Source organism: Panicum hallii, chromosome 2 (genome assembly GCF_002211085.1).
Source record: "Panicum hallii strain FIL2 chromosome 2, PHallii_v3.1, whole genome shotgun sequence".
In the NCBI taxonomy this organism is placed as follows: Eukaryota; Viridiplantae; Streptophyta; class Magnoliopsida; order Poales; family Poaceae; genus Panicum; species Panicum hallii.
This window is the reverse complement of record NC_038043.1, coordinates 9,025,043-9,046,172: the sequence shown is the minus strand read 5'-3', so window position 1 is coordinate 9,046,172 and position 21,130 is coordinate 9,025,043. Positions and strand designations below refer to the sequence as shown.

Genomic DNA, 21,130 nt, shown 5'->3' with positions numbered 1-21,130 from the left:
ACTACGAATTAATCGATATCTGACGCCGCAAATCAAGCTCCGCTGGCCGCACATCAACCTCCGGCACCGTGAATCGATCTCCACCGGCCGCGAATCGACCTCCGGCGCTTCAAATCGAGCTCCACCAGCTGCTGCTCGTCCACCGGCGGCATGGAGCAGCAGGACGGGCGCGTGGAGAGGGGCGAGCGGCCACCAGGCATGTGGTCGAGGATGAGCGACCGCCGGCGTGTGGGGACGAGCGGCGGCGCTGACCAGCTTCCAACGGATGGGCAGACAGGCACCGCAGACGACGATGAGCAGACGAACCCAACACAGGCAAACAGGAGGAAGCAGGGTATATAGATAGAAGATTTGGCTAGAATGTTGAAGTGTACCAAAATATAGAGAAGAAATTTTAACCAAATGAATAGTTAAATGAAAATATGGAGAGTAAGTTTTGGCTAGGTTTTTGGAGATGGTCTTAGAAAATGAAACTACGAGTGTGGACCTAATGTTGTTGCCAAACTCCTTCCTATCGCTGTCTTTTTCCTGATCGTTGTCGCCCATTCGTCTACGTTTCTTGTGAACTAGGCATGCCCAGCACCGTCAGATTGACGGCTGAGGGTGCGTTCGTTTTCTCCCCTCTAAAGTTTAGACCCGTCACATCAAAGAGAATCTTAATGTATTAAATAAAATCTGTTTATAAAACTTTTTGCATAGATGGGTGCTAATTCGCGAGACAAATTTAATGAGCCTAATTAATCCATAATTTGCCACAGTGATGCTACAGTAATCATCCGCTAATCATGGACTAATATACCTCATTAGATTCGTCTCGCGAATTAGGCTTGGGGTTCTGCAATTAGTTTTGTAATTAGACTTTATTTAATACTTCTAAATAATAAGATTCTCTTTGATGTGACACCTCTAAACTTTAGACTCCAGAAAACGAACACACCCTAAGTTTCACTAGCAGGACAATAGTTCATATCTTGACTATGCGCCTGTTCGTTTCCTACCCTCTAAATTTTAGACCCATCACATCAAAGAGAATCTTGCTATTTAGAAGTATTAAATAAAATCTATTTATAAAACTTTTTGCTCAGCTGGGTGCTAATTCGCGAGACAAATTTAATGAGCCTAATTAATCCATAATCTGCCACAGTGATGCTACAGTAATCATCCGCTAATCATGGACTAATATACCTCATTAGATTCGTCTCGCGAATTAGCACTGGGGTTCTGCAATTAGTTTTATAATTAGACTTTATTTAATACTTCTAAATGATAAGATTCTCTTTGATGTGATCCCTCTAAAATTTAGGCACCAGGAAACGAACACACCCTATTTTGAATCTTGGGCGGATGAGCAACGCCACGATCAAGGACGGTGCAACGCTGCTTCTCATTCCAGTAGACAGCCTAGCAGTAAACACAGGGGATTTGACATGTCAGTCCCACACTTTGCTCTCTTCTCATTATGCTCCCTCATTCGCATGCGTTGCGGCATCCTTGGTCCCTCCAAAAATGCTGTGTCATTAGTCCCAAAAGGTCTACTCCCTGTAAATAGAATTCTGGCATCAAAATGTAGTTTAGCTTGGACTTGGTACATTGCAAGTCCCAGGCCTCAATCTGTGATCGGCTAACCAATAACCTTATCGAGGTCCTGCTTTTAGTCTCAACTCGGGACCCAAAATCAAGCTTACTGACGGAACCTCTGCATACACTATCCATTTATCTGGATCCATTTCTCCGAAGCCGCCCGTTCCAACCAATTAAGATCGAGAAAGAACATTGTGTATATCTTTGCAACTTGAAATGCAGTTTTTTTTCCTTGCCTCAAGATAGGTGCTCCTTCCATCCCAAGCTCATCCACTATATGTGATGAGCACTCAAATTCATGGGAGATGGTGGGCAGCTCCAGAGATACATGCTAAAGTACGATGGCGTGGGGTACTGATTTATCTACGAAACAGTTTTCTAAGTCTGAACTTCAGAGAGCCATTATTTTTATGGAATCCTTAAATCTGAAATTCTCAACCTATTCTAACAGATTTTAGATATCTCATTTTGTTGCCCATATGGAGTTATAGATGGCCAAGTGAGCGGCACGGCCCGAAACGGCCCGGACCCGGTTTAGGCACAGCCCAGTTAGGCACGCTAAGTTGACCGTGTCGTGCCGTGCCAGTTCATGGGTTAAGCCAGCGGGCCAGGCACGGCACGAAGGTCGCTTAACCGCGCTGGGCCAGCCCATCGAGCACGACCTCCGAGCGGGAGCCGGCCACCGGCGCGCCAACACCGGCGCGCAAGCCAGCCGCTGGCCTCCGCTGCGCCCACGTCGCCGTCCTCCACATGCGTCGGTCCTCCCCCGCCGCTCGCACGCCAGCCATCCCCCGCCGCTTGCAGGCCACCGGCCTCCGCCGCTTCTCCTCCATCGGTAGGGGAAGGGAAGGGGCGGCAGGGAGAGATCGAGAGAGGGGAAGGGGGGAGAGAAGGGAGAGAGAGAGAGAGAGAGGAAGAGAGTGGCGGATGGGCTCTTACATGGGCCCAATCGTGCCAAGCCTTAAATCGTGTTGTGTCCGGACCGACACTACGTGCTGAGGTTGCGGCGTAGACACGACACTATGGATCGGGTCGGGTCGGCATGACACTATTCCTAATGGGCCGTGTTGGGTTAGGGTTGTGTTTTTTTCATGCTGGCTTAGTACCGCCCACTGGGCCCGGCCCATTTGGCAATCTATATCTAGAGTGATACTTCGATCGTGTTGCTGTTGTTTCTTGTACCCCATCTCTTCAATAGGGTTCTTCCTCAGCACCATCTTGGTGAAATTCCCTATCTAAATATGTCAAAGATACATCTTAACATCTCGATGAATAATGGATGAAAAGGGATGGTAATAGCTGTCTGATCGGGATGACACATCAGTTTAATTTAAGAACTTACAGATAAATCTAAAAGGAATGAACCTGATGCCTGTTTTCGACTGTATCTTAGATCTGTTTAAATGATCTATATGGAAACCAAATATTTGACTCTTTTGAGTGGAAATGCCACACAGTGCAAGTGTATGTAGGACACAGCAGCGATGTGGGGGCTGGATGCAGGCGTGAGATGGTGAGGAACTGCGGAGCCGAGGGAGACATCAATGGCTTGAGGCTGGCTCCAATAGGCTAGGTATCGGGACAGGCAAAGCCAGTTTGGCTGGCCAATCGGTACCGTAGACGTTCCAATGGGCTAGTGATACAGCCCAGGCAAAATACATGGGAAGAGAGAACCGGCAATTTGGCTGGCCTTGGCCACGCGAGGCATTTATCCCGCACACAACCGTCACCTGGGGCCTCGCGAGGGAATCAGCGGGCGGTGGACGCAGCTCGACAAGATCTGCGTCGGCGCTTCGGCTCATTGACGCGAAAATAAATTGGACCAACAGCCACAACTATTTTGCCTGCTTTGTTGGAGGCAGGTAAAATGCAGGGGTAGGTAAATCGTGAAATGGCTGGCCAATATAGCTGCCCGTTGGAGGCAGCCTGAGACGCCAGGAAATGCATGGAGGCGAGTTGCGTGTAGCATTCAATGCACGAAATAGCTCAAGCTAGGAGACGTTTTCCAAATGCCCCTCAGTCCTATGCCAGACGGTTTTGAGTCTCCATCACGTACGATTCATTCTTTTATTGCTAGGAGACGTTTTCCCAATGCCCCTCAGTCCTATGCCAGACTGATATGTTGTCTAATTATAAGGTCTAAGCTTAGTGTGTGGCATTTGATCACAATGCAAGAAAAGATGATGTACCAACAAGGTCAAAACATTTTCAGTCCAATTATTGGTAGTATGCTGAAAAGTATCTCAGTGCTTTTTGCCCAGACTCTGAACGAGGTTTCCAGTATGGCATAGTTTTTATTAGAAATATTTAGAAAGCTGTTAGACAAATACCAAAATGGGCTTAAAGAAATTGAAACACCAAACGACAAACCTCCGATTCCCTTTAAATCAGCTTTGCAGTAGTTGGCACAACGCCACAACATGTTCTGTCAACATTGAACTAGACACAACCTTAAACTGTTATACTCTATGATCGACTAAACTAGATTTTTTTTAAAAAAACTTCCAACCTTTTCCATTTTCAAATAAAAGGCAACATTTTTTTGAAAAGGGAAAAAGGCTACATTCAATTTTGTATGGTGCTGGATCCAGGAGACCGCAGATCCGACGGCGTACGCGCCTTCTGGGCCTGACAGTCTACTGGTCTAGTCATCTGTTAGCCGGCACGGCCAGCGGAGACCAACGGGCTCGCCGAGGCGTCAAACCGCATCGAACCCGAAGGAGATTCTCCCCGCGCCGCGGCGAGCAGGAGGAGCAGGAAAGACACAGCCAGGCTCGCGTCGCCAGTCGCCATGGGGATCGGCTACATGTGATGGAGGGAGGTGCAAGCTAATTTGGAAATGAGTTTTCTTTTATAAACGAAAGAACCTTAGTATTGTCTGTTTGTTTTTCCTCGCAAAAAAAGAAAGAAAGAATCTTTAAAAAATTCTATAAATTTTGTTTCATGATTAAAGAAATGACTCATATTCTATTTATATTCCTAACATTATTTTATTTCCACAAAGCTAAAATAAAACATAATTTCAAAAGGTGATACTATCCGTTAGTTGCCGTTTTCTTTTTGTTTCTATCGCCGCCTTCAGCCGTTTGAACAGCATCCGACGATCTGCACATCTTCTTCAACCTTCCACTGAAGCTATGGCAACCAACCTAGCCATAATAATCCGGCTCTACTTCCATATCATCCATCTCGTGTGTCAGACTCGGAGATACAGGACTGCGTGCATGGCGTACATATTATAGTTAAAGGTTGGTACATGATCCACACCCCGCATCTCTTGTAACTACTCGTACAAGAGTAGAACTGGAACAGAAGAAAACTACCCGAGTAGTACTCGGGTAGAACTCCTAAGCTATTATTAGGTTTGAATTTCTATGTAACTGTATCCTCTGAAATATATAAGGGCGGGCACAGACCTCCTTTAAAACAACCACCAATCCATATCTAAGACAATACAAACCACCACACAGGACGTAGAGGATTACGCTCCTTGCGATCCAAACCTGTCTAAATTTTTGTGTTTCTTGCACCTTCGAGTTCCATATCTCGGCGACATCCCACCTAAAACCTACCACCTCGGAGTATCCTTAATGGATTTAGCAGTAAAACACCGACAGCTGACGCATCAGATAGAGGTTATCGTTGGGATCATCGGGCGAGTTTGAAGGACCCGTTCATCAAATTTAATCCGCTCCAGGCAACGGATCAACTCGTCGAGACTGGAACAGCGTGCATCACCAGCAAATTCACCGTGGTCATTGTCTGAAAAAAAAACGGGGGCAACAAGAAGTTCCGGTCGCATGCGGAGCAGTTACGCGCAAATATCTGCGGTCGTCTGTTTGTTGCCACTGTCTCCGAGTCGAAGACACCAACATGCAAGAGCTGACGATGCAATCCTAAGCTAATTGCTTCCCGACGCCGAATCCTATACTGAACCGATGAAGGCCAATCATATTCCATCAAGTGCTCGTACACGGATCGAGGAAACTCAATTCGAGTACTCTCCGTATTAAGCTACCCTTTGGAGTTTAGCTACATGTACACAAAGACCATAAGAAGATCTATTGCTCTTGCTACTCAAGAAGACGCACGCGTTTACTAACGCATACGGAAGCTAGGAGCAAGGATCAAGTTACAACTAGTTCAATTTTCGCAAGGATGATTGGCGACCCGACGACTATTTCAACTACTCATCTTGACTAGAAAATTAGTCGGGGACGGATCTCATACCGTCAGTAACTGGTCGGAATCGATCCGGACTAGTCGGGCTTCTTCAACAAACCATCGCGGCGCTATCGGCGATCGCTCGTCGACAATCATCTGCGAATCAAGCTAAGCCATTTTTTGATAAATATGTATCAACTAAACACTCCCAATCTCCATGGCTATATTCTTTAGTCTATGCGACTACTTCCGACCATATCAACCATGCTCCCGACTGCCTAGCTGATCCGCCCACCACAGAAGCAGTCGGGTTGCCCCATGCTTGGGGCGCTGCGCGCGCAATCTGTTTTCTCACCATGGCTCACTACAAAGCCGTTCGGGAGGGTCAACGCCGAGAACCCTGACTTTCGAATCCTTGCCTAACCTCATGTTCCTCTAGGAATTCCCGAGTTAACTCGTGCAGCTCAAGTCCCAAATCGTGAAACCTCGACTCATTCTGTGCACTACCTACATTGTAGCTGTGGCAAGCCGCTCTCTCCCTGAGCAGTGGTTAGCAGGGTTAGGTGGCTAGCTCTCTCCCTGAGCAGTGGTTAGCAGGGTTAGGTGCTTAGCAACTAAAGGCAAGGGGCTGCACGAAGTCCTACTCGGTGTTTTGCTAAAGGAAAGGAGATTTACACACATATACACCTTGCATCCTTAAAATATATGAGTTCCAAACTTGGACTACGCAATGTTTGTCATATCTTTTTACAGTTCAAGATTCAGCAACGACTCGGACAATCCCCAGGCTCGGGGGCTGAAGCCGCCGACTACTCGGCGTACCTTTGGCGACTCGTACAGCTTCCATGCTCGAAGGCTGGACGCAACAAGGCTACTTGGCATACCTTCGGCGACTCATCTAGCTCCCATGCTCGGGGCTGGATGCACGAAACAACTTGTTGTATCACTGTGCGAAAGCTGAAGAGATTTTTTCGGGATAACATTTGATTTGAGCGGTATTTTAGCGCTCCTTGGGGAAGTTATTTGTTTAACCATTTTTTTGGATTTCATCAAAAAGGGGTTACAAATTTCTCAACCAATTTGTTCATTTTAACCATCTAAGTCAAACTTTTAATTTTTTCTACAATGCATACCACGACCTTTTGATCTTTTTTCCAAATCCTAGGATTTAGATTCAAGACTCGGGGGCTCCGAGACATGTGTCATCATCGACTTATTTTTCAAACCTATTGGAAGATAAGGAGAGAAATTTTAAGACTAATTTGACCATTAGCTTGATTCTTCGATTCAACCTAAGACTCAGGGCTACTTGTCACACCCGATTTATAAAGAACATAAATCGAGCAATCGTATATGCGCCAGGATCAAGTCACGCATATATACAACAGAATCATCAAGATATCACAACACATATCACGAATAACATTAATATAAATCGTAAATGAATTATTTTATTACAACCGAATCAAGAATCGGTTCAAGAGTTGCGGAAGCGTAAAATGAAGTACATGAAGAGCTGGGCGCCACAGGGACGTCGACTGGGAGACAAACGCCTAGAAGTCGTCGAAGCCGCTGACGCAGTCCTCCACGTTGCCGGGCACTGAGCAGCAGTCGAAGATATCCGAAATAGAACAGAAGAGTAGAGAGGCAAGTGTGAGTACAAACTCGTACTCAACAAGTATAACACAAACTATGAGGCTCTAGGCTAGCTGACTCAACTGCATTAGCTTTTAGTCTTGGCAAATTTTATTAAAACTATTTACTATAAGTGGATGAATTACCATAAACCCAAATTGCATAAGAAATTAATCAATATTAATTCAGAACTAGTGAGAACCATCCAAACCAAAACCACCCGGGGAAATCTCCCTAATCAAAGGTTGATAACCCCAGTAATCAAAAGGAGGATCTGGGCCGCTCATGACTGTGAGCGCAGCTGATATATCAGTTTTACACTCTCGAGATGTTGCACAACTTTACCCACAAGTCGTGAGCTACGCTAGTTGTTCATCACACTTCCTTAGGTGAGATGGCTAGCAAGCACACTACGAGACCGTTACAAAGGATCACGTTGGTAAGGTGTAACCGCTAAGGATTCTGGATCAGCAACGATGGGGCCCACCTCCGGGGGTACAAGACACACAGCACAGACCAAGCTGGAGGAGCAGGGACCATTGAAGCTTACCACCCCTCTTGCCCACGCAGGTAAGTTACTCCCGAACCAACACGACCTAATTAGTAAGTCAAGACCGTCCCATTCCAGTCTTGTGGTTGCGCGGTTGTCCCAGGTTATCGCTCTATGAACCGGTCCTTATGGAGAGTAGCCAACCAAGCACTAAGCACCGTGCTGGCCCCCTAAACCATGTTTCTAACAAAAACATCTTTTGCGGAGACGTGAGCCACTCAAGCACACAGCACAGAGGGCCACGCTCAGGATTAAGTTGCATAAGACCGTTAATCAAATTTAATGAAAAAGGACCAAGTTTGTTATAGCGCAGCAACCTAGCACAACTAACCAAAATGCAACCCAAAGGACATATGTATAGGATATAAAGTGGCTAGGAAAGTCCTTATAGGCATATAGAATTAAAATGCAGTATGAAATTGTATTTAAAAGTGATAGGACGTTCATGTTATACTTTCCTTCCTTGAAACACTCCTGCTGCTGCTCAAACTGCTCAGAAGATGGCGGCCCCTGGTACTGGTCCAAAGGCTCCGCGTCTACTCACGATCATCAAGCATAGTCCACACATACACACATGCACAACCATAGCAAACTATAAGAAAACAGTATACCAATACAATAGAACTGTACACCAAACTAACCTAGAACTATTCTACGCGTTACAATGATCGCGTGGACATAAAGAACACCTAAAACGGAGCTAAGATGCGAAATCTACGCTTGAAACAAGATCCAGGGACCTATCTGCGAGAAAAACTGGACTACAGGGGGTTCTGGAAAAAAACCAGGGACCTAAACGTAAATAAAGGGTAGACATAGGGGCTAGCACGCGAAAACACGAGGTACGGACTGCGGGCACTAATTCCAGGAAGCTCAGGGGCCTAAAAGCATAGAACAGGATCTAACCGTAATTATTTTTGAACTACAGGTGTACTGCGGGTTGATTTCAGAAAAAACCCGAGGGCTCTTTAGCAAAAAGGACAGGCCGAAGCGGTATGCTCTGATTAGAGCCGTTGGATCGAGATCTGGCGGCTCGGATCTAATCTGGATCTAGATCTAATCTCATTCGCTGGATTTGAAACCGACGGCTCGGATCTAATCTGATCCGCGAACCGGTACGCTCTGTTTGGGGTCGTTGGATCTGGATCCAGCGGTGCGGAGCAAAGGGGTACGCGGCTTCTAATCTTACGCGTCCAACACGGATCGGGCGGCTAGGACTACGCGGGCGCGCCAGCGGCGGTGCAGGTCGCCGGAGATGAACTCCCCGCGGTGGTGCACGGCTGAAACACACCGGACTTGACCAATCTTGGCCGTCCGGGCACGATTCTCGGGCGGGCTTGGTCCAGGAGTGAGGGCTCGGCACGGCGAACTCATCTGGATACTTGTGGTGATGGATTAAGGCATGGTTAGGGCATAACGGCGGTGAGGGCGGCTCGGCACGACGGGCAACGCCGGCGTGTACGCGTTCCTAAGGCTACGGCCGGCCAAAAGCCACGACAACCAGCGCATAAACTTCAGGGTGTTGATGTGGTGCTCACCGAAGCTTGGGGCCGGCTGAAACGCAGCGGCGTGGTGACCTCGACGGCGGACAAGCGGCGGAGACGATCGGGATTCGTGGGAGGAGTGGCTGCCGAGGGTTCCCGGCCTTCTGATCACCGGGGATCGACGCGTGGAGACCCTGCAAAGGTGCTGCGTGGGTTAAGAGGGACCAAGGAACGCCGGCGGCGATGAATCGGGGCAGCGGGGCGGCTCACCAGAGGTAGCTCCGTCGTGAATTATCCTCGGTGAAGAGGCGTAGGGCCCAGTTGCTGGGCTCGGGGAGCTCCTGGGTGGCGAGGCGAAGCTACCGCGGGCCTTGGCCGGGGCTGAGGCGCGGCGGGGCAGCGGGTTCGCGGCGGAGCAGAGGCGCTGAGCGGCGGAGCGGGGCGGCTGCGGTGCCGGGCGTCGGTAACGGCGGCGGGGACTAGGGTTAGGGCTCAGAGGGGCGTGGGACTGCTACTTGTAGGGCGGCGGCGCTACCTGGGCGTGCGGGCCCGGAGCAGGGGAGCTCGCCGGAGATCTCGGAGGGGGACGTTACGCCGGGGAAGAAAGGAGAAAGGGGGAGGGAAGGCGCTGACACGCGGGGCCAAGCTGCCAGAGAGCAAGGAGAGAGGGAGGGCGCGGCGCGCGAGCGGGGAGCTGGCGCCGACAAGCGGGCCCGGGGTGGCAGCGAGAGAAGGAGAGGGAGTGTGTGGGGTGGCTGGGCCTCGGGTGAAGTGGGCTGGGGCGCGGCCCACGCGGGGAGGGAAGAGGGGAGGGGTGCTGGGCCTCGGTTGGCCCATGCGGGAGAGAGGAGGGGAAAAGGGAGCTGGGCTGGGCCAAGGGTTTGGGTTGTTTTCTCTCCTTCTTCTTTTCCTTTTCTTTTCTATACTCAAACATTCAAACAAAAATTATTTGAATTCAAATAAATTTGAATTCAAACCCAACACAAATAAAACAATGCACCAGCATGAATGCACAAGTAAGTTGACCCTATAATAAATTTTATTTTCTTGCGTTATAAATTGCTTTAAATGCCACAAAAATTAAAGAAAAGCCTGGAAATTTCATTTGAGCCATAATAAATTTATTAAAATTAGGGAAAATTATATTAGGGTGTTACACTACTCCATATAGAGTGCGAGTTCCACTGCACCCCTATAAAAGAAGACTATTTGGGGCATGAGCACCTTATAGCTTTGAAGCAGCTAAGGAAGTATTCGGAAGATACCTTCAAGATGGAGTTCGGAGAACTCGAAGACGCCTTCAGAAGTACTCGGAAGCCTGCAGTACTCGACTACGAAGAGCTCGGAGGCTTGTTAGACCCGGGGCCACATGACTGTGCACATGGCGTATATATTTTAGGATAAGGGTTGGGACATGGCCTACATTCCTATTTGTCGTAACTACTCATACAGGAGTAGAACTAGTCGGAACACGAGAAAACTACCCGAGTAGTACTCAGGTAAGACTCCTAATCTAGTATCAGGTTAGGATTTACATGTAACCCTATTCCCCCAGATTATATAAGGGCGGGTAGGGACCCTCCGAAACATTCACCAATCCACATCTAAAACAATACGAACCACCATACAGGACGTAAGGTATTACGCTCCTTGCCGTCCGAACATGTTTAAATCTTTGTGTTCCTTGCACCTTCAAGTTTCAGATCTCAGAGACACCCCACCAAAAACCTACCACCTCGAGATATCTCTCGGTAGATTTGGCGGTAAAACACCGAATTGTGATCCTCCACCACTCACCACCATAGGTATTCCTAATCCTACCATCTTACCATCCACCGTGTGAGCTCTACCGAAGATCGGCGATGCTGTTTACATGCTTGTTGCCGGACATCAAAGCCATTTTTTAGGCTCAAAAGTGCATAGAAAATGTGTACACTATTATGAGAAATTTGCGATGTTGACATGTGAAAGAAACGACTTTGCAGTTTTGACACTTGAAACGTTGGCTTCGATAAAATGACTCTACAAACGTGAGGTTGTTTTGACACTCGAAATATTGGCCTCGAAATGTCTTTGTAGAGTTATTTTATCGAAATCAACGTTTTGAATGTCAAAACTAGGAAGCCATTTTTTCATGTGTCAACAGTGCAAATTTCTCCACTATCCTTGAGGTTAAGGAGCCTCGCCCTTTCCTATGTTCGTAGAGTTATTTTATCGAAGCCAATGTTTGGAACGTTAAAACAAGAAAACCATTTGTTTCACGTATCAACAACTTAAATTTCTACACTATGTGTCAACAATTCATCGTATCACTATGCGGAAGCTAAAGAGATTTTCTTGGGATTAGATTTGATTTGAGCGGTAATTTAGAGCTCCTTTAGGGAAGTTATTTGTTTAATCATTTTTTTGATTTCATTCAAAAAGAGGGTTACAAATTTCTGAACCAATTTGTCCATTTTAACCATCTAAGTCAAATTTTTAATTTTTCTACAATGCATGCCATGACCTTTTGATCTTTTTTTCCAAATCTTAGGATTTGGATTCAAGACTCGGGGCTGTGAGACACGTGCCATCATCGACTTATTTTTCAAACCTGTTGGAAGATAAGGAGAGAAAATTCAAGACTAATTTCACCATTAGCCTGATTTTTCGATTCAACCTAAGGCTCATAGGCTACTCCATATGGAGTGCGAGTTCCATTGCATCCCTATAAAAGAAGACTACTCGGGGCATGAGCACCTCATAGCCTCGAAGCAGCTAAGAAAGTATTCGGAAGATACCTTCAAGATAGAGTTCGGAGAACTCGAAGACGCCTTCAGAAGTACTCGGAAGCCTGCAGTACTCGATTACGAAGAGCTCGGAGGCTTGTCAGATCCGGGGCCACGAGAATGCGCACATGGCGTACATATTCTAGGATAAAGGTTAGGATATGGTCCACACCCCCATATGTTGTAACTACTCATACGGAGAAGGATTAGTCGGAATATAAGAAAAGTACCCGAGTAGTACTCAGATAAGACTTGTAATATCGGATTAGGATTTCCATGTAACTCTATCTCCCAAAACTATATAAGGGCGGGCGGGGACCCCCTCCGAAACATCCACCAATCCACATCTAAAGCAATACAAACCATCACACAGGACGTAAGGTATTACGCTCCTTGCGGTCCGAACCTGTCTAAATCTTTGTGTTCCTTACACTTTCGAGTTCCAGATCTCAGAGATACCCTACCAAAAACCTACCACCTCGGGGTATCCCTCGATGAGTTTGACGGTAAAATACAGAAACGTGATCCTCCACCACTCACCACCATAGGTATTCCTAACCCTACCACCTCACCATCCACTGTGTCAGCTCTACCTAAGATCTCCGACGCTGTTTACATGCTTGTTGCCTGATATCAAAGCCGATTTTTTAGGCTCAAAAGTGCATAGAAAATGTGTACACTATTATGAGAAATTTGCGATGCCGACATGTGAAAGAAACGACTTTGCAGTTTTGACACTTGAATCGTTGGCTTCGATAAAATGACTCTACAAACGTGAGGTTGTTTTGACACTCGAAATATTGGTCTCGAAACGTTTTTGTAGAGTTATTTTATCGAAGTCAACGTTTTGAATGTCAAAACTGGGAAGCCATTTCTTTTATGTGTCAACGGCGTAAATTTCTCCACTATCCTTGAGGTTAAGGAGCCTCGCCCTTTTCCATATTTGTAGTTATTTTATCGAAGCCTCGCCCTTTCCCACCGCCCGCGGCTGCAAGGCCGCCGATCGACGGCTCCTGCTCCTCCCCCGCCGTCCAAAGATATAAAAAACAGGGGAACTTGAGTTCCGGTCGGCTCGCCCGCTTGTCTGGTCTGCGGTGGTCCCGCCGGTTCACACCGCGGTCGCACCCTTCCCCCTCTTTCTTCCGCCCAACACGCCCCCGGCCCTCCACCCCCCAGTTCACTCGAGCCCGCATCGGCAGCGCCACCCCGCCCTCCTGCTCCATCCTCCTCCGCCGCCGTCGCGGGGGCCGGCGCGGAAGGGAAGGATCCGTCCCTCCGACCGGGCCGGTTGGTCTCGCCCTCGCCGGTAAGGAAGCCCTAACGAGCTTGTTTCTCGGGTTGATTGCTTGCTTTGGTTGGGATTAGTGGTTCCAGAGGATTGTTATCTCTTCCCTTGCTGTGACCCGTGGAATCCGAATCTTCCTTAATCGGGGCGGATGCTCCTCGAGTCCACTCCAGACCAATCCAATCCCCTTCCGGGTTGCTGGATTTGCTTGCTTGGTTGCTGCGTGGCGGAGTAGTTTCCCTTCTCCGATTGCTTTGGGGGTGGATGGAGACCCCGAAGACCGCCGCCTGGCGATAGTGTGGGTACTGGGTCGCCCGGTAGAGGAATTTTTCTTAGAATATCTCCTATCAGGTTCCAGGATGTGCTCCTCTCCACGCGCTTCTGGAAAAGGCTGGCTGAAAGCGACCCGCGTTCCTGCACTCACTCGCCTCAATAATATCTGAAATGGATAGCCCCGAGCCCCCCTAAAAGAGAAATAAAACGGTACTTGCTTTATTCAAGTTATTTTCAGAGCAGCTGTACTATAAGCGTCCTGTTTATGTGAACAAATTTGTTAGTTCACACATCGAAGAGGTAAGGCCTACATGCTACTTGGTGTGTTGAGTAAAGGACGGGTGGGGGATGGGTGTTGTACGCTGGTACCCATTGGCAGATTGATTGCAGCCTGTGTACGAGGGAATGCCTTATTTCTGAAGTTACTATTTATGGCTAATGCTCTTCTGTGTTTTGATGCATGTGCTGAAGGGGTCAGAGGTGACGGGACGGCGATATGAGGCAGTGGTTATGTTGTAACTGCCACTTTGACGACGAGGAAGATGGCCGTGACAAGGAGCAATCCAAAGCTCAGAGCAATAAGATAGACCGTACGTTACTTACTTTTGATCCCTGTTTTTGTTTCCTTGTCTATCACATAGTGTAAAATCCAGTGCGACAATGAACCTAGTCACTCATATTAAGTTTGAATAGTAGCTGAAAGCAGTCTTCTGTCCATTCACCAAAAGTTTCGAGTTTTTAATATGATTCAGATTGTTGCTGGATGCACATACAGATAAGGTAGATTCAGTTATTACTGTGGTCACTAGTTAGCAACATGATTATGCAAGAATATCATCATGATGTTTTTATATAAAAATCAAATTTATGCACATCAAATTACCATAATGGTTGTTCTCATATCAAATGTATGCACTCCAAATATTTTAAGATTTCCTGTATTAAATTTTTGCACTCTCATATAATGTATACACCATTGTTTAGGTAGGTAGGCGAAGAAGTTTTGGGGCATCATTCCTTGTTTTTATGTCATCCACGCTACTTTTGACCTTTGGGCTATACGCAAATGAACCCTTTCTTTTTTAAGGGCCCAAATTCACACACTACTCATAATACATGTCTTTTATGACTTCCTTGTTTTCCAAAGTGTTATATTTCTTGTCTCATATGTGACTCCCTTGGTACTCTATTTAAAAGGATGTTTCCAAGGTGTTCTGCTACATGTTAAGGTCCTGATGCATTATCCACATCATTTACATGTTGATTCTTTGCTGATTTAGTTTTTTTATCTTTTCAGCGAAACAGAAGTCTTCAAAGCCTCCTGTTAGTCAACCTGAGCCAGAGATTTCCCCTCCTACAATTGATGTCCCTGAATTGTCATTGGATGACCTGAAAGAAAAGACTGATAATTTTGGCTCCAGTGCTCTGATTGGTGAAGGTTCTTACGGACGAGTATACCATGCCACTTTGGATGATGGGAGGCAAGCAGCAGTTAAAAAACTTGATGCATCTGAAAATGAACCTAATGATGAGTTCTTGAAACAGGTGAGTGCCCACAGGACATTAAGCTTCTTGCCTTTTCTGTTCATATTCCTCATAACTAGATGATAATATCAGAAGGGAAAGCATGAAAAAAAAATGTTTGTATGTTTCTGTGTCGCAGGTCTCACTGGCATCAAAGCTAAAACATGAAAATCTTGTTGAGATGTTGGGTTACTGTGTGGAGGGAAATTACCGCATACTGGCATATGAATTTGCAACCATGGGTTCTCTTCATGATGTTTTGCACGGTAAGGTGTTAAGCATCTGGTATCCTTTTCATGCCACATGTATATAACGTATATTCTTTAGGATGTCATGCTCATCTGTAATGGACCTGCATCATATTCCTTTATACAACAGGAAGAAAAGGTGTCCAGGGTGCACAGCCTGGACCTGTGCTTGACTGGATGCAGAGGGTCAAAATTGCTATTGAGGCTGCAAAAGGTATAGAATATCTGCACGAAAAGGTTCAGCCCTCAATCATCCATCGGGACATTAGATCAAGCAATGTACTGCTGTTTGAGGATTTCAAGGCAAAAGTTGCGGACTTCAATCTTTTGAACCAAGCACCAGATATGGCAGCTCGCCTCCATTCAACTCGTGTATTGGGAACTTTTGGATATCATGCACCAGAGTAATCTTCTATACCCTAGTTAATAATAATGCTTTGCTGCATAGCACATCTATTTTTTCGATAATGTTACTCAACTGTAGTTTTTTCAGCTCAGTTATGGTTGTCGTAATTCATATATCTTGAACTAACTATAGTATGGTAGCATTTGTTTGAACTAATTCATATATCAACTGTTGCCTTAATGATTTTATTTAGTGATTGAATTGGTAATTTATGTTCATATTATTGGTATTATATTTTCCCATGCTCATCTGGTTGATTGCTATTGACGAGAAGTCAGCTAGTTCTGTTACATAAGTTATCATGGTTCAAAGTCATTCTATGGCAGTTGAGAAGCACACACGCACACCAGCAGATGAAGGGACATCTTTTTCTTAAAAAAAATCATATTGCAAACCCATGATATACAGCGTCCATCCAAAGATAAATTGCTGCCCTAACCAGTACTCTTCATTCTGTTGAACAGAAAATTATTGATGTTTACTGTGGTTACAAGGATTTTTTTTCCTACTAAATATAATATGTAACCCATACCTGGTGCTATGAATCAAGTCAAGGTGAATGTTTGTGTAACTGTATTACATGCTAGTAAACCTAAGGTCACTTTTGTCCCTCACGATCATTTATGTACGTAGCTACAAACAAAAACCTAGGGCCACCTTTTTTTGTTTTCCCCAGTTGTCATCTGTGTACATAATTGCACATTGACTTATACTTGCCTACTTGTCATCTGTACTTGTAAGACTTGCACTTGCTAGTATAAAGATCTGATTTTTGCTCCAGTAACCCTTTTAAAAACTAGAACACATCTCAAAGTAAAAACAATTAAATTAATTATTTTAGTCTTGGGTTTAGGAACAGCCCAGCCCTTACCGCCCCTACCGAGCCCAACGCATGCCCAACGGAATCTGATTGGGTCAAGAATGGAGGTGCTGTTTAATTTCATTTCCAGGCGATGTATTCCTTAGGTGTGGGCAACATCAGCACGGAGCTCTGCGGTGGCTGAGCTCACTGCAAGAACTTCCTCTTACCACATCTACGGCTGCAGCTGTCCTTCTGTGGCTCCAGTGAGATCGGCCACTGGCACAGTTCCGTGGCTTCACTGCTCACACCGAAGGATCGAATGTGCCACCAGGAAATGAAATGGCAGGGCACGTCCTTTCTCAATTCAATCAGTATTTCGGTGGGCATGGGTTGTGCTGGGTAGGGGGCCGGGCCCGGGAAGGTCAAAAGACTTCAAAATAATTTAATAATTATGATTTAGTTAGTTAATTAATTTGCTTTGAGATGTGTGCTAGTTACTTCAAAAGGGTCTATCGGAGCATTTCTCTAAGGATTTATACCTTACCATTTTTGGAACCAGTCTTATTTGGAATGTTATGACAGATCTTAGCTGTCTATATGTGTCTTGTAAATCGCTTATGACTACATATCAAAAAACTACTCACACCTCGAATATATTATTGAAGCAATGACTATATCTAGGTTATTTTGTCTAAGCCTTTACAGTTTTCAGTAGTGATTTCCCATTATATGTTAGCATCAATTTCACTCTTATAAATTGGGTATCTCATTATATGTTGACACAGCTATGAAGTTATTTGAACGTTCATCTGTATACAATGGTTGCTTCTATGGTACCACCATAGAGATTGTTTTTCTACACTGGGTATATACTCACTGCAGCAATGGTAATTTATTAGAATGAGCAGTCAGATTAGTTTTTCTTGAACTGACAGCAAATATTGAATTTCATGTGGGATCAAGTATTGAACCTGAACTTCTGCTAATGTCCGGGCCTGTAGTCTCACTTTTATCAACAATATTTCAAAAAGTATCTACATTCTACCCAGCTACCTTCTAGTTTTGCCCCCCAAACCTTCAGGATACGTGCTCGAGTGAATATTTCATTTTAAGAATGTTGAATAACAACACCAATGTGTCAAGAGAATGTATTCTAACTTCCACTTATAAAAGGAACTGCATTTACTGCATTTTTGGAGCCTTTGCAAAACTTCACCTGCAAATTAAATTAGTGTCATTTTACTGGTCAACAATCTACTTAAACCTGGTCAACAACCTTTATGGCATCCCCACTTGATCTTCAATTGTTGTGGCTGTTTTCCCTATATGCGATGTTATCATGACAGGATTCACTCACATAATTTCTCGAAGAAATTTTGGAGCTAAAGGCTCCCACATACTTCGTTGCATTTTCTTGATTTCAATAGCATGCCCAATAAAATATGGGCTATGCATCATTCATGTATCATTTCACTTTCTTTTGCTATCTAGGACGGTGACATAGAAGTAGCACACTTTGTGATTAAATCGTGAATTTCCTTTCTGTGCGTGGTAGGGAAAATTCTGTTCGTTAGAGGTGTTTAAATACCAAAGTTTCATTTATTTTTGCCCTTGATTTTTATTTTTGCTTGACTACATTGGTTGGTATGTTTTCAGTCTTCATTACTCCATGCTTTGTAACTATTTAGTCAAGTATTGGTAGGGTTCAGTAAATAAATCTAGCAACATCATTGATTTCTGTTGCAACATTGCAGTGAAAAATAGTATTTTTATTCTTTGCATGAATTTAAGAAATTTTAAAAGCCCTGCTTTTCTTGCTGCCTTTCTAAATTCGGCGCTATTTGGTACAGATATGCTATGACTGGCCAGCTGACACAGAAAAGCGATGTCTACAGCTTTGGTGTAGTCCTTTTAGAACTTTTGACTGGAAGGAAACCAGTAGATCACACAATGCCTCGGGGACAACAAAGTTTAGTCACTTGGGTAAGTCATTTTGCTAACTGGCTGTTGAAGAATGATTACTTATGTGTTGTTCAGTATAATATCTTTACCCCCTTGTCAAGTGCTCTATGTATCAACTGGTGTAATTGAAGCATAAAATGTAGAAAAAATTTGGGTGCGAGAAAGTGATGCGCCATTTACAAGATATGAATGATTGAGATAAATTTGGCCGTTGATAGCAATGCTTACAATGCTGGGATGGATATGAGGTGGAGTAGCAAGTTGTTTGATTTTCATAATTTAAAATCGTGGTAGTAATTAATTAGATAGCCAGGACTGGATAGTGCTATTTCCCTCCTGAAATGGTTTCTCCACAATAGCGTAGTTAGTTAGATGTTACTTCGGAAATGGGTTTACTCAGATAAAACTAAACTGAAAGGTGAGAAGTATTTGGTTAGAAATTGGTGAGAATACCCCAGTCAGAAAAGGTAGTTAAGTATTCATGTCTGACTTGTTTTATGTGCAATATTTACTCTCAGGCTACTCCAAGATTAAGTGAAGACAAGGTCAAGCAATGTGTAGATCCCAGGTTGAAGGGAGAATATCCTCCAAAGGGAGTTGCTAAGGTGACCCTTTCGCCCCCTCAGACACATGTCTCTATGAGTAATATTTTACATTCAGTTTAGGCATCCTACTTCCTAATGAGCATGCAATTATTGACGTAACTTCTTTGATTCACCTGCAGCTCGCTGCTGTGGCAGCTCTATGCGTGCAATACGAAGCAGAGTTCAGGCCCAACATGAGCATCGTTGTGAAGGCGCTTTCTCCTCTCCTCCAACAAAGACCCGCACCTGCCGTGTCAGAGCCAGCCCCCGAACCTGCAAGCTGAGGCCAAGTCGCATGCGATGGGGTCCTTTCGGCACAAGCCATCTCGGAATCAGGCTATCAGCACATTCTGTGTGTATTTGAGAGTATTTTGGATGTTCGTTTTGCAGCGTTCCCAATCGGATAAAGCATAGATGAAGTTGCCCCTGCCATTTGTGGCCACCTGGGTTCGCTGCTTGATATTGGCGCGGTACAATGGTATGTAGTAGGATTGAAGTTTTCTTTTCCCTTATTTACCAACTCTGTAGGTTTAAGGAATTTGCCATGTTTGGACGAAGAGATGATTTTCCGTCTGCGGCATGATATCGTTGCTACCTTTGATTTCCTGTGCTGGTTATCTCGCACGGTAGTTGCTCGTTGAAATGTGAATTAGTGTTGGCGTGGTGTGCTGTGCCTGTGCTTGTCCTTTAAGATCGAGAATCGCTCTGATCTGAACTACTTATTACTGAAGGGATATGGATGCTTTGCAGCATCAGGTAAACTAGAGTTATATGACCAACAACTCAGTTGCAAATTAGGCCCTTGAAATTGCATGAGAGATGAAAGGCAGAAATTGCAACTCTTCATGCGAGATGATCGCAATAAAGATTAAATTGCACGGGCCCCTCTTAAGAACATGCCAACCTACACGACCGGTGATTGCTGTTGCTGATGGCTCGGCTTGGCGGCACTGTTATCTTGAGACTCTGGCCTTCTTCAAGACTACTTGGAGCTGTCATAGTAAGCGTTTGTGAGTGGGAGAGGAGGCCATGAGGGAAAATGCTCATTCGTAAAAACTGTGGGAAATAGTAGTACAGGTAAGAAATCCTAGGACCAATCATCTTGTGGGGAGCTCTGGTAAAGTTTCCCACGTTTGTTTCCCGACTAAAGTTTATTCACGTTATATCGGATGTTTGGATGACAATTAGAAATATTATGCCAATTAGAAATATTAAATATAGGTTAATTATAAAATCAACTGCATAAATGGAGACTAATTCGTGAGATGAATCCATTAAGCCTAATTAGTTCATAATTTAGCAACGTCGTGCTACAATAAACATATGCAAATGATGGATTAATTAAGTTTAATAGATTCGTCATGTGAATTAGTTCTATTTATACAATTAGTTTTATATTTAGCTCACATTTAATTCTCCTAATTGGCATCCAAATATCTGATCCAAACATTTGATGTGACCCGAACTAAAATTAGTCCCTATATCCAAACACCTTTAAATAAAGTGTTAATCTACTATTGTGACTTGGGAAGCCTGCCACTTGTCAGTTCCAGACAACCTGTCTTTCACTCCTTTCCCATTTCTCCTTTCGTAGTTCCATCATTCCCTTCCACGTGGCACGGTTATCTCTTCCAAACCCCTACCTACCCAATTACCGAATGAAAATAAAAATAATTATGTAACAATATATAATAAATATATACAAAGAAATATATAACAACTTTATATAAAAAATTTGAAACAAAAAATCAGAAAAAACATTAATTCAGAAATATTGAAACAATAAAGTGTAGGAAGAAATGAAACAGCAAACTTTGGGGCCAAAATTTTGAGGACAAAAATATAGAAATTTAGCGCGAAAAAT

General features: G+C 44.7%; 1 protein-coding gene across 2 annotated transcripts; it reads left to right on the top strand.

Annotated features, from left to right (window-relative positions):
* Positions 1–13,254: 13,254 nt before the first annotated feature.
* LOC112880614 (PTI1-like tyrosine-protein kinase 1) lies at positions 13,255–19,930 on the top strand. 2 transcript variants are annotated; one of them, XM_025945333.1, is made up of 8 exons: positions 13,255–13,488; positions 14,212–14,330; positions 15,038–15,285; positions 15,404–15,530; positions 15,643–15,916; positions 18,571–18,703; positions 19,201–19,287; positions 19,407–19,930. In XM_025945333.1, exons 2-8 carry the CDS (start codon positions 14,237–14,239, stop codon positions 19,548–19,550), a joined length of 1,107 nt encoding a protein of 368 aa, XP_025801118.1. In that variant the 5' UTR covers positions 13,255–13,488; positions 14,212–14,236; the 3' UTR covers positions 19,551–19,930. The 2 variants fall into 2 exon arrangements, with proteins under 2 accessions (XP_025801118.1, XP_025801119.1); XM_025945334.1 differs by lacking the exon at positions 13,255–13,488 and adding an exon at positions 14,022–14,040 and having other exon boundaries at positions 19,407–19,637.
* The last annotated feature ends 1,200 nt before the right edge of the window (positions 19,931–21,130 follow it).

What these genes read in the sequence shown, in the direction of transcription:
- LOC112880614 (XM_025945333.1), top strand. Translation starts at nt 14,237, where the DNA reads ATGAGGCAGTGGTTATGTTGTAACTGCCACTTTGACGACGAGGAAGAT. An exon ending in TCAGAGCAATAAGATAGACC is followed by an intron (nt 14,331 to 15,037) that starts GTACGTTACTTA and finishes TTATCTTTTCAG; the next exon opens with CGAAACAGAAGTCTTCAAAG. An exon ending in TTTGGATATCATGCACCAGA is followed by an intron (nt 15,917 to 18,570) that starts GTAATCTTCTAT and finishes TATTTGGTACAG; the next exon opens with ATATGCTATGACTGGCCAGC.